Source organism: Camelus ferus, chromosome 24 (assembly GCF_009834535.1).
Source record: "Camelus ferus isolate YT-003-E chromosome 24, BCGSAC_Cfer_1.0, whole genome shotgun sequence".
In the NCBI taxonomy this organism is placed as follows: Eukaryota; Metazoa; Chordata; class Mammalia; order Artiodactyla; family Camelidae; genus Camelus; species Camelus ferus.
The window spans coordinates 16,171,081-16,185,066 of NC_045719.1; the positions used below are offsets into that span (position 1 = coordinate 16,171,081).

A 13,986-nucleotide genomic window follows, 5' to 3' on the forward strand; every position below is an offset into this window, starting at 1 on the left:
AATTAAACTGATGTGACCTTCTGAGTTCTGCATCCAAAATAGTATTCAAATTCTTGCATGCTACGAATGTATGATGGCCTTAAGATTTGAAATTTATGAAGCATTCTGATTTTCATTACTCAGAACATTACGCTGAAATCAAAAGGGAGCTAAATTCTTTGTCCTGTATTGTCTTTTTTTCCCCTTCTTTTTAAAGAGAAATTCTGTCTTTAATGAAATATGGAGAAATCACTGAAGAAAAAAAGAGAGAAGGAAGGAAAAATCTAAACTAAAAATTAACTTTTCCAGGCCTGTTTCTTTTATAAAATAAGCTTATTGAACTGAGTGGTCTGTAAGATTCTCCGTAGCTCTAACATTTTTTTGTTGGGACCATTATGTCCTACAGCAAAAGTGATAATTGAATAATTTGAAAAAGAGGCTCTTCTTTTGAAAAGTTGTCCATGTATTCGCAATCCCCAAGTAGAGCAACTTTGTGTATATGCCCACGTGTGTATAGAAAACCTGGCCTGCTTCTGAGTTTCCAGACTCTGTTTTCCGAAGGCTTGAATCAAAGGCTACATTCTTCCTCTAATGTCTTAGGTCCCCCCACCTGAAAGCAATCATGTAGCAAAAATAACTAACTAACAGGAAAGACAATGGTACACAGTAAAAAGCTTTACTTTAATTGCTGCTTTTTGATGGAAATCGTAATGCTTATGGGATTCAGATGCATTTTTCACTTATGGCTTCTTATTTTATGAGTTAAGTTTACAGTTACAAGTATGACTGACCTCTTTTTGTACTTTTGTTCTCTGCCCTCTTTCTAGAACTCAAAACCATGATTTCTATTAAATCTCACTCAGATTTTCATAGAGGATTTGGGAATAGGAGGCCTGTCTCAAATTTCAGAGATGAAAAAAAGTGACTGTTCCTGCCATGTGCTGGGAGTTCCTTGAGGGTCCTTGAGCATCAGGACCGGGACGCACTATTGTGTTTTCTTAAATGACAAAACCAGCAACGAAACCAGGAAAAATAAGAACATGGAATATAACAGCGAAGTGATTTAATGAGTAGTTTGATCTTAATGTAGGAATCTCATTGGACTTGCAACTGAATTGTTTCATTTAAAATGCTATTTTGATCTTGCTTGTGGTTCAAGGCAAAACATTAGAAGGAGTTTAAAAATCAATGTGACTTGGTTCTTGATCTACATAAACATCATTTTCCTCTTGATGAAAGAGTGCAGTTAAGGGCTCTTAGAAGAGAGCGTTGCATAAACTTCTAAAGCAGAGAGAGGTTGTTTTCCTTGCATTCTTTTGACAGGGCGTGAATAAGAACAAATACAGACTGTCCTGCAGACGTTGAGAGGCCATCGGATTGCTGAAGCCCAAACAAACAAAAATTTAATATTGTTGACAAGGCAAAGAACACTAATGGCACAAGAAAGATGAGGCTTCTTTTTGAGGGTGAGAGATTATATAAGAGATGGGTCCGTTTCAGCAAAGGTAACAGGTTAAGATGTATCAGAAAGCCAAGCCCCATTATCATCATGAGAAAGAGGCAAATTACCAATAAAGCAAGCTGACCTGCCTCAGGGAGTTTTCTCTAGGACGGATGTTACAGGGTCACCTGCTCCATCATCCGATCTGCCAGCCTCAGGCCTATAGCTAAAGCTCTAATGTCAGCGCCACACAATCCTGAGTAAACACGAATGACAAAATCCATCTTTAAAAGTTAACTTACATGTAACAAAAGCATGTTACACAGAAATGTCCACCTTGTGACAGTGCATCAATTTGTAGAATCATGATTTGTGTAGAGAGATATACATTACATCAATAAAAACTTAAAACAAAAACAAAGTTATGATGCAAAGATTTATGTCATGAAATGAAGATGCATTGATACTTTAGAAATACTGCCACTAAAAATTAAAGTAAATTTATTTTTAACTAAGATTAACCCACAGCTACCCAGAATACCCAGCTCTGCAGGATCCCTCGGCTCTCCCCAAGTGCTGAGTGACTGAGAGAACACGTATTTCTTGAGGCCCCTGGGCTCACTGTATTTACCCCCTGAGTCATCATGTCAAACATCATAAATCCCTATAGGAGGTATAGCCCAATTTGTCAAGCTATTATATTATCTAATTTCATAATAAATTTGTGACTAGGGCTAAATTTCCCCAATACATGTAGAATTATTGTTTCAGGGTAACTAATGGATTTTAAAGTGGTTAGATTAAAGAGAAAAGACAGGACAAGGAATGAACAAATTATGGGAACTAAATGATAAAAATGAATGTATTTGGCATAAACCAAATATGTCAGACTCTTCATTTCTCTGCTCAGTCTAAAATAACTGGTTTTAAAATAAATATTATTAACAAAAATGCTGTCTTCATGGAGAATCCAGTAAACCATATGTTCCCCTGACTTTGGCATCAAAAAGTGTATCAACATATTATGCTGAATTTCTCTCTCTGAATTCAAACCACCTACTCATATCCTGACTTTTACCCACTTAAAATTAATAACATCCTAAGCCAAAGTTATGTACCTAAAAATTAAAAAAAAAGATATCTATACAAATGTGGGATAATTCTTAATGAAGTAAAGCAGAATGAGTAACAGAGAGACAAAAAAAAAAAAAAATCAGAAATTGTGGCTATTCCCAGCTTCCCCTCAAACCCCATAGATGACTCTCAAAAGAAAGTTTCTCAGATTCAGACTCCCCATCCATAAAAGGGAAAGCATGTGATCCACCTGCTTCATAGTATTATTGAGAGACCAATAGAATCTCACACTGTATGTCACTACTCAGACATAAATTGATACATCATTATATAAGGAAAATAAATACACTAAGGAAAATTTTATACAGGAGTAGCCTTACTCTCAAATTAAGAAGAAAAGATAAAAAGTCACCGTTTGATGAAAATCATAATGTCAGTTTTTGGAGACATCAAAAAAAAAGAGAAAAAGATGAAAAATATTTACAATAGAAAGAATAATCTTTGTCTACAGTTACCTAAGTGGAAACTACAGAACATTGAACTTTGATTCCTCATTATCTGAGCTAACATTGTCGCCTGGAAGAGGAGTATTCCCAAATCCCTCATTTTTAACTTAGGAACACCTTGTAGCTGATTAATCTTCATAATTACTTTTTGGCATTGGCTCAGATTTAAATATTGTCACATTTAAATGGCAAATCTGAAATGCAGGTGATAGAGAAAGTAATTCTTGCTGAATTGGGACCTCACCCTTGCCCCTAGTATGTCTACACTTCATGGTCTCTCGGGTTCTGAAGCTTCCTATAAACTGGACGTGCCACTCTCCTCCCCACTCATCTCTGGCACATCCTTAAAGTCCAAGTAATTTAACAGAGCATGTGAAATGCCACAATCTAGTTTAAACCTTCACATCCAATCCCTGCTACTTTTATTTCTTCTCAAGTTTCCCTCACAAGTGATCACTGTTTTCATACTCAAGAAACTTTCATGTTTGGAAATGTTCCACGTGTCTGGAATACCATCCTCTAGCTTCTTTGTTTCTCAAAATCTCCATCATTTCTCAAGGTCTGGCCCAAATAGTGCTCCCTCTGGGAAGCCCTCCTGGGTTTCTCAGGCAGAATTAGGAGCACTCTCCTCTGGCTCTCACAACAGTCTGATCACACCCTTGCAAATTCTAGCATGCTAATTTCACTTATCTTTAATAAGAGTGTGAGTTCCTAGAGGAAAGATACTGTGTTTCACTCATCTGCAAATGAGAATAAAAATATCCACTCAGTAGCAAATCATTGTAAGTAAATCTAGTAACTGGTAAATCCTCAGTAATGGTTCCCCCCATCCTTGTTTTGTGGCCTCTGTACAAGCAAAATGTCTTCCCTATAATGAATATTTGCTAAATAAACTACTTTAGGGCTATTCAGAAGTACTTTTCTCCTATTAATTATATTTGTAGCTGATACAGATACATGAAATATTTATGGATCTACCTAGAGCAGTTCAAAAGCCTTAGAAAAAATAAAAAATGGAAACTTTTGCCATTAAAAAGTTAGCTTGCAAAAGCTGAAGTTGGAAATAATACATATTGAAGTCCAGCCACATTATTAAGCTAATGCTGAAGGAATACAGATTCCTAAAATAATTATCTTGCTCATAAAATACCCCAACAGAATACAGGTCAAATATTCTTCCCTACAGAGCAAATAAAAAGTCCAGTAAAACTATTTTACTGTGTTTCTCAACTATTATATAATGTGCACAATGAACTCAAATTTTTAAATTAGAATAATAAATATTCACTATAATTATCTATAAGAAATATTTATATATCTGTGAAATGCTTTAATTTGGTATATACATATATATTTACTTTTCTTTAGTTTCTATATTTATAAAATTTCTTCATGTTTACAAATATATAATGGAAAATATATTTTTCCATAATTCCCTATTTATATTATTTTCAAATGTGATTATAACCTTTACAGAGTCTGCTCTGATAAAATAGAGGTTTGATGGTAGGTTTGCAGTAGTGAGATTATAATCAAGTCTTTCTGGATTGGTTTACTAATTTGTCTACCCCTTGGTGCCCATGAATTTAAGGTCATGGTTCAATATCCATTTGTGTGAGCTATTTCCCTCTCCTCCTTTGGGATATGATTACTTTAGACATTGCCAGGCATTTTGGAGACCATGTGAGTGAGTAGATGGCTCAGTGTACACCTAGTCACAACTTCCAGCGGTGACTGTGAAAGCAGCATGTTTATGAATGACTGAAACTGATAAAAAACACACATTTTTGAATTTTCTTGGGTCTTATCTATTTATGGCATATTTGTATAATGTTGGATGTGGTGACATCCTTATTGTAAATGTATAACATGGTGATCTAATTAATGGTGACTTTCAAATTAGAAAAGAATGTAACTGCAGTCTCAAGAGATACTTAAAAATAGTTGAAAGATGAATACAAAATGGAATTATACTCCAGGAATAAAAGTGGAATTAGAAATTATACGTGGCTTAGTTTTTTCACTGGGGACATAACTGATATGGCCATTGACACTTAACTGCTTTATCCTTGCAAAGAAATAAAATTAAACCAAAGGGACTGGCTAAGTTATTTTTATCTTATACCGCATAATTTTTACTTCTAGGCTTTGGCAAGTTTAAAAACAAAAAGTAAGTGGAAGGTAGAAAAAAGGATGGAGGGAGAATTCATTTAACACAAGGAGTGCAAAGCCTGTGGAAAATTGTAGGGTTTGAACCTCAAGGCCAGTCTCTTCAAAATGGGAGTAACTGAGTCATGAGTTCACCACCAAGGAATAGATCTGAGAATGTTATGATTCTCATTCCTGTATTCAAATCGTAGACTAGTGTGTCCATAGCAGTGCTTCTCAAAGAGAGTATTATGACTCCTAGGGGACACTTGGAAAATATTCGTCCCGTGATAAAGGCAAGAAGCGGGTGGGGGACCAGCTTATCGGAACCTCTGACATGTTCCAGGCAGTTCCAATCGACTAAGAATTGTCCCTGTTCCCCTGTGAGTTTTTAAAAGTCCTGCTGGATATTTTTGTAGGTCAAAGCTTCAGTGGAATTTCTGAGCCTAAAGTTTAATTGCATTTTAAGTGTAAATACAAAGTTTTTTGTGCACGCTATGAAATATATGTTGAATTGTCTTAGGAATACGCTACCAGGTAAATCAAGGCACTGCTGTGCTCTGTTTTGTTTGGAACTTTACCAATAGTTTTTCACCATTTGGAAAGTTCATGCCACCAAATGCTATGAGCTGTCCTGACATACACATATCAGAGGATAGTTGTGGCTGTTGCTTCCTCATTGATCTGAGGGACAGGGACAAGCTCCTTATGACTTCCTTGTATCTTCTAGTGATGTGGAATCCCGATATTCCCAAAGTACATGTTCTTTGATTATACATTACTTGTTAAATAAATAATCTATTATTTATATTAAAATAAAGACATTATATATATTTAAATTGTAAGCATAATTTATGTTAACTATAAATTGTATTTTAGGATCAAAAATGGGACATTTCACGGTGTTTATCATAAAAAGACACATTATGTTTGAGAGGTTTAGGAACCACTGGTTAAGAATCAAAGATTCCTAGAAGTTAAAATGAGCCTTAAATAGGTATATGTTTATAAAACAAGCAAAAATCCTTATTTTTATATGAATAAGGTAGAAATTAAGGGCATGGACCTGATGAATATCAAAAGCTACAAAAACTTTGCTGGTTTTTGACCCAATTCTCATGATTTATCCTGAAGAAATAATGGGCAAGACACCTTTTTCATAGAAAAGTATGGTAGAAAAAAAAACCAAAATCAACAATAATTTAGAAAACACTACATGATGGAGTATTAATTGGCTTTTTTTTTTAAAAAAAACTATAAGCTTATAGTGACACAGTAAATATTCACAGCATTAAGCTACATGGAGGAACACAATATGATGCTATGTTCCTTTTTAAAACAGAACATTGTGCATAGAAAAAGCAGTAGGAAGAATTGTACTATAAAACCAAATGGTGGAATTACGATTAAATTGTATTTCTTCTTTCTACATTTCTCTATTTCCAAAATTATCAAAAATAAGCCTGTATGTCTGAAAAGATTTTTTTTTATTTTACTATAAACATGATTTAAAAAAGCACAAGGATTAGATCCAAGTGGGGCTCCAGCCTGAGCACCTCTGACCTCAGAGCTCTAAGCCTTTGTGTCTCCACTTCATTAAAAGCCAAGACTGTTACTCAAAATAGGCTCGTAAACCCCCCTCGCACAGGGTTGCACCCATCAGTATTTCTGCTGCTGTTAATGCCATGATTAATGAGGAAAGTAAGTCCCACTGCAGTTAGGTGACTTGAGGAGTATATTCCATCTCAATTGTTTAAAATTATACCTGTTCCAGAGGAAACACAATGGATTCCAAGAACTACTCTAAATGGTACTTTGTTTCTCTTCCATAGTGTATTTTCTCCCTTGGATGAAGGGCGATGCTGAGACACACGCTGGAACACCCAAAGGTACAGTTGTTTTTCTCCAACGTACTTTATAGAAAATGCTAAATGTGGAGTAAAAACAGGGACGACTGAGAGCAGGGGTATGGGAGTGCGGGCTGGAAGATCACAGAACTAGATTTCAAGCCATATCTCAGTTACTATCGCAATGTTTACATTTAAGCGTAAAATCCTATCGAAAAATGTTTCTCTCGGTTATGTGATTGTGAAAGCTTAGACATGTAACCCAAATGACATAAAAATACAGCAGGAAATACAAAAGAAAAGCCGCCTGTTTCAAAACTGTCTTGACGGTGGTGTATTAGACAGTCTTCAAATGCATTACAACAAAATAAAACGTCTGTGTTAAAATTGCCAGCATGCTGGTGTGGCTCTATTCTCACCCTTTATAGCTCCAATTATGTTTCTTTTAGGAACGTGCCCACTCAGTGAGACCCTACAGAGCAAAGGAAAAGTCATGAAGAGATACAGGTGGCAGGGAATTCACCAGTACTACAGAAAACACAGTAGCTCTGGGCTTACGAAATATTTTTAGGTCTTGGGCCAATGGTTTCCTGCTGGTTTACTAACAGTGATTTTCTTTTGTAACTTAGCAATGCACCAGTTTTCAGTATTTTCTCCTCCTGCTTCCTCACCTTTTATGATTGTCACAAGCAACTAACACACCATTTCCCCTTTTCCCCTATGGTGTTCTTTTCAACAGAGTCAAAGGCACTACATCACAGCTTAGCACTTATGTCCCATCTGCCCCAGTCACTGCAAAAACTGTCACCCAGCACTCACGCTGCGTACGTCCTTTCTGAGGGCTGGATCTGCTGTGATAATGGCTGAGGAAGCCTTTAACCATTGGTGGTGTGTGATTTCCATCTAGAAAACTACAAGCTAATTTAACTGCAAGAACTGAACAGAGAAAAGAAACCAAAGAAACCCTCCCATGATTCAGAAACTTCACAGGCCTACGAGTAAAACACGCGTCGTCCTTCAAAAACAACACATACACACCAGTGGCAGATCCATCACTCAAAAGGGGCTGGTTCTAACCTCTCACTTTCTGCCTGTCTCTCAGGTTAAATGACTTGTCCCCTAAAACACTGAGGCCTATTTGTTTTTAAGGAATTAGTAATGATATAACATCTAAATAAGAAAGACCGAGAAAAAGATCATCTTTTCATTTGAGCGTGCCATAGAATTTATACATGTGAAGTCTGACTTTGCCCATCTTTTTGAACTGTCCAAGTGAGAAAGAGTGTCTGAGGTAACATAAAAATTCCAGACTTTTCTGCTGAAAGGGAAGAAAAGCTGACTACATTCCATAATGCGTTCGGACTGGACCTCAGCTCTGTGTCATCTGATTGCCGACGAGGCAGTGGGCTGCTGCCCTCGCCCCTGGCTGAGGCTGCAGGACAAGCGTGGGATGGAAAAGCTTTTGTTCCCTTCTTTGAAGCTCATTGGTTCACAAAAAACATGGGCTAACAATTTAGTCTCCTCATCCCAGCCTCAATGAGAAAAGTGAAGCACCTAGATCATCTGTTGTAAAAATAGTTTAAAAAGTCAGAATATAGCGTCCTTTATGTGGAACACTTCATATTATTATAATTATAATTTAGTTGTATTATTATGGATAATTAAGAAACAGGGATAGAGAGAAAAAGAAAACAGAGAAAAACATTCCAGACATGAGAAGGAGACAGGCAGATGCAAATAAATCAAGGGAAAAACTGAGTGAAACATCAGTGAACAACGCACAAAAAAATACTCATCCACACCATGTGGGTACACAACCTTGGAAACGAGATGCAGGAAGATGAAACTTGATGGTTATACAAATGAAGTATTAATGAGAAAGTAAGCGCAGGTTATAGATTTTCATTATTTTATATCCCTGTTTTATGGCTTTCTAGTCTTTCAAAGTTACACTGTGTTCTCCCCATTCCCTGTCTAATCTATCAACACTGGGAAGTAGACCAGAGGAAATTAAAAGAGGTTCATTTTCACCCCAAAAGAACGCAATCAGGTCACTATCATCAATGATCAGGTAAATTTCCAAAACTACTGTAAATGATCAGTGAGAGCCTCTTACTTAAATAAGTCATTAACCTTCAAATTGGATACGAAAGAGAATTATAACTCATTAATTTTACAACTGTCCGTTTTTCATTGGAGAAAATTTTTGTCCTTACAATACCACTGATCTCACGAACCTGCATTTTCAAGCTTACATTCATATCACAAAGACAGAAAAACGCTATCTCTGTGTACTGCAAACCCATGGCAGAGACTCCGCCCTCGTGCATAAATCAGATGAATTTTGCTGCATCTGCAGTACAGTCAGTGGTCACCCGCCCCCGCGACTCCCCAGTACCTGCTGTCTATCCAGGCGCATCCTCTTGGCGGCATTCCTACTCTCACTCTCACAGGCTGAAGCCAAGATACTCTCTGCAACTGCTGAGGTAAGGTGGGAAGGAATAGGTCGAGACTAAAAGAAAAAGAGAGAGAGAAAAAAAAACCATGACAAAATTATTAACAGTATCACTGACAGACCGATGCTATCCTCAGAAGATCTCATAGGATGTGTAGGAGAAACCATTCATTTCAAGTGAACTTATTCCGATAGAAAGAGGAAATGGAAATCGCAGAGATGAATCATGAAAGCTAGTTAGAGGCTCAGGCTGGAGTTGCTGCCCAGCTCCGTCACTCATTCCCAGGGCTCCGTTAGGGTTTCATCTGGGCCACCGAGCTGGAGTTTGAACTGGCAGTGGCCAGACTGCTGACCGCGTTTCGCAAATAAAACAAGTCCTCTAATTTTTTTTTTTAACATGTGACAATGCACGAAACAAAACAGAAACAAGTGACAGGGCTGAAACAGCTGGAAAAACTGACAGACACTCAGACCATGTCAAACAATCGTAATATGAAATACTATGAATATTCACAGCCTGAGTTGTGACACGAACTGATGTGATTAAAAACTTAAAAAAAAAAAATCCTTACTTTAGCTTAAATATAAAGTAAAAAGTTAGTCCTAGAACAATGTTGATGTAACAAAAGTTTGGTGTTTTAGACATGAGATGTATGTTGCCTACATGTTTTGCTCTATTTGTAAAATATGAGTTAATAATATTAACCTAACAGGTACATGCTGGGAATGCACCTCCTATGGAGCCCACATAGAAATTAATTAACCCCCCAACTAAGCTCCTAATTCACTACAGATTGTTTGTGATTCTTCCTACCATTTGTGATCATCAGAAAAGTTTGCCATTTTTTTTCCCCATAATTACATGCAAAGTCATCTAACTGAAAGACGAAGTACTTAACGACATCAGTTTTTTTAATGAAGATAAGCAAACGATAGAAGTAACGTAAAAATTAAACTAGATGAGATAGCAAAATAGGAAATTACAAGATTCTTTTAAGAATCTAGCACACACAGTGGCATGCTACTTGGGGGTTTTCAAAGTCTCAGTCCAAAATATGAAGGGATGCTATACAAACATAAGGCCTCCAAATTAATAGAGATCTTTTCATCGTCTTTTGTAAAGGAACGTGAGTTTGCCTTTATTGTACTTGATTCATTCTGCTCACTGTGGCACGTAAAATGTGCTTTAGCGAACTGAACCATCGCATTTATATCTCACACAGTATTCTAGAACAGCTAAATTCAGACCACAGTTTTTTTTCACAGAGACTCCTCGGTGGAATCTGAGCAGTTTAAAGAAAGTCCAGGCTTTGACCTTACTTGAACTAGGAGGCAATTTCTGCTGCTGCCTCAGCCAACTTCTCCAAGCTCCTAGCTTCAAAGTACCCTCTGCAGACCAGAGGTGGGAAAGGTACAGGGTGTGGTCTCCACCTGTGAACCCTGCGGGATGACGGAAATGGTGGCTAGACAATTTTGACAATAAAGCATTAGAATGTTTGGAATGTTATTTTTTTTGCCAAAGAATGAGAAGAGAGGCCTCTGAGGTAGCAGGAAGAATGCAACAAAAACGTTCTGAGAAGGAAATTACAAAGCCAGGACTGCATGCTGGGAACAGAGAGGAGGGTCAATGAGGTAAACATAAAAAAACTAAAAGTTGTCATTAAGGTGTATATATAATTTCAAAATGCATATTGCGTCTTCATTTCATTCTGTACTTCACTAAATACGAATAAGATCTTCTAGCTCAGAACTGAAAATACATTAAACTACACAAATCAGTGTTTCATTAAAAGATGGCCACAGTGTGGCTCAAAATTACAATCTAAACCCCATGGGAAGTGGGGACATGATGTCCTTCTCAACTGAATTATGTTGTGATACTAAGGTATTATAGGAAAAATAGGAATAAGAAGATTCCCTTATGAAAAGAGAAAAATTATTTATTTGTAGCTAGCATTATTCAAACAAAGTGAGAGCTCACACCTTTGTAAGCTACATCATTAGACCCTTTATCTGGCTCTAGGGACTGAATTAACAGAAGCTAAATAAAATATCAGTGGCCTCCATTTCTTTATCTAATATTGATAAACACCTGTAATTCAGAGACATATTTCTATTCTCTGTTATTTTTATTCTCTCTCTTTGTCTGGCATCTCTATTCCAAATTAGGAATATATAAAGCTGTGGAACTTTATTAAGCTGATTAAATTGTAGTAATAAACACACAAAATCCTTAAACGCCTGAAAGTTTGTTGAACAGAGAGAGCACAAGGTAAAAAATATCTCTTTAATTAAACTAAGTTGGTAGCGTTTCCTTTCAAATTCTTTTTTAATATTTAAAAACAAAATGGAAAATGACTTTTACCAAGACAGTAGAAGTTGTTGTGCATAATAATTTATATAGTTTCCTTTTTGGAGAAAATTACAGAGTTGGATTTTTTTCTGGATATATTTAATTGGTCTTGTCAGAAACCAGAATAATGTCCTGGCTGAGGGGAGCTAGATATTTTTTAAGGTCATTGGATAACCTAATTATTTCAAGATTTGGGGGAAAAAAAATCAAACTTTAAGATAAAGCCATCCTGCACTCTTTCCTAGGAAGTGGGAAAGATGAATAGAAACAAAGATATACGATTAGACATGGCCAGAAGTTAAACAGTATCATTTTGAAAATAGAGTTGTTCTGAGTTTATTACAGAATCATAATCTGGTAACTGTAAATGGTCATATAAATCAGCACAAGTTTCTAAAGTCTGAAGGAACTTTCGTTTAAGGACAAACTGAGTTAGATATAGAAGCCAGGTTTCTTGACTCCTAGTTCTCAACTCATCTGCTCTCCTGAATTCTGCCATACACTTAGCGCTTTTACATCACTTACTGTTAATAATAGAAAATATTTTAGGGAAGAACCCTTACATACAAAAGCTGTTGGCCAGCTAAAATAAAAACAGACCACAGACAGCCCTTTACAGGGCTGTATTACAATTATATAATTCAATCATGATTCAAGTTCATTGGAGAAAAGGGCAGAATGAATGAATAAAACCTATATGACAGTTTAATAGATGTATATGTGCTTTTCAAAGAATTTGCAATATCCTAAATACAGAATAAAATATGTAACCCCAAGAAGAAAACTAGTTCTGTTCAGCCTAAGGTAATTTTAAGACAAATGTTAATAATACTTAACTCACACTGAGTGATTAAATGTTCAGGCATTAACACAAAAATCTTCGATTTGTTATCTAACTTATTCTTCCAAAAAAAAAAAAAAACCTTTGATAAAAGTACTTATAATCACTCATTTTGAAGAAAAAACAAATTAAAGTCCTATATGATTTGCCTAAGATCATACAGGTATGAATGTGGAAATACCTGAATTCATATTTACGTCTGATGATAAACTGGGAATAGTAATCCCTGGTAAAGTTTATTTTCATTTTACAACTAAGGCCTCAGTGAGTGTGAAGAAAGTTACGGCTCTTAAGTATTATGCATTCCTACAGAGGAAGACACTGACAGCGAACTCCATTTTGCATTTAAGCAAAGAATATATTAGGATCTTCCTAAAATCCTTCTCTTAAAGTGATCGAAATCCTCCCAATATATTTTCCTATTGATTCTTTAAAACACTTCTTTACTGATAGAACAACAATAAAATGGAACTTATCTAAGTTCCATCACGTGTTCTAAACAGATGCAATCTAGAGTCACAAGATTTTCATGCTGTAGCATCCAGAAGGGCCAAGAAATGACTGTCCATAAAACACATAACACAGCTTAGTCTCACGTCCAGAGTGAGAACGAGGAGCCAGGCGTAGGAAAGTTCTTTTTCTCCTGTGAGGCAGTCCTGGTACAAATCCCCTTGGTTCTAATATCACCGAGCCAGTAATCAGCCCACACAGAGCTCAGTTATGCTGTGCCTGGTTACAGGAGACCCAGTATCAAACGTTTTTGCTTATTTTTCCTCCATAGTTTGGCTACTATCTACTTCACAGCTTAAAAGTACTTAGACCAAGATAGTGAGAAGGAAATTAATCCATTTTGCTCCTTATAAAAGCACTTTTACCACAGAGAAATTTAAAACAGTGACTTAGTGCGAGTTTTCAGAACCACCTTCATGGGAACTCTCCTTCCCCACGTTTAACAGCGGAGAGCTTACTTTCGTAGTCCTGCCTTAGTGTCTTCCTGGCAATGTGCTCAGGGCTATAGTCAGAGCTTCCAGCAGGGGATAAATACTGAAGATCCCCTCTTACACCAGTAACAGTGGCCATAAGACACAAACTCTTCCATTGTAGTAACTTGAGATAATACTATTGCAACAACAGAATCAAATGCAGAGAATTCAATAGATAATTTATGAAAAACAACACTTCTGATTGAATGTGGCTCAGTGAACATACTACTCAGTGTATACCTTAGACGATTTAAAAATGATTCAAAAATGTACATAATCTCACACTCTACACGATCTATATACCAAGATTGAGATTTGTTACCTATTCCTCTCCTGGATGTGAGATATTGCTAACTAGT

The 13,986-nt window shown here is 36.4% G+C and overlaps 1 protein-coding gene across 2 annotated transcripts in view; it reads right to left on the bottom strand.

Annotated features, from left to right (window-relative positions):
• LOC102522921 (nucleolar protein 4) overlaps positions 1-13,986 on the bottom strand; it is a 79,947-nt gene that overhangs the window by 54,604 nt on the left and 11,357 nt on the right. For both annotated transcript variants that reach the window (XM_032467232.1, XM_032467233.1), the window contains one exon: positions 9,394-9,507. In XM_032467232.1, the coding sequence (XP_032323123.1) occupies positions 9,394-9,507 (114 nt within the window). The remainder of the gene's footprint in view (positions 1-9,393; positions 9,508-13,986) is intronic.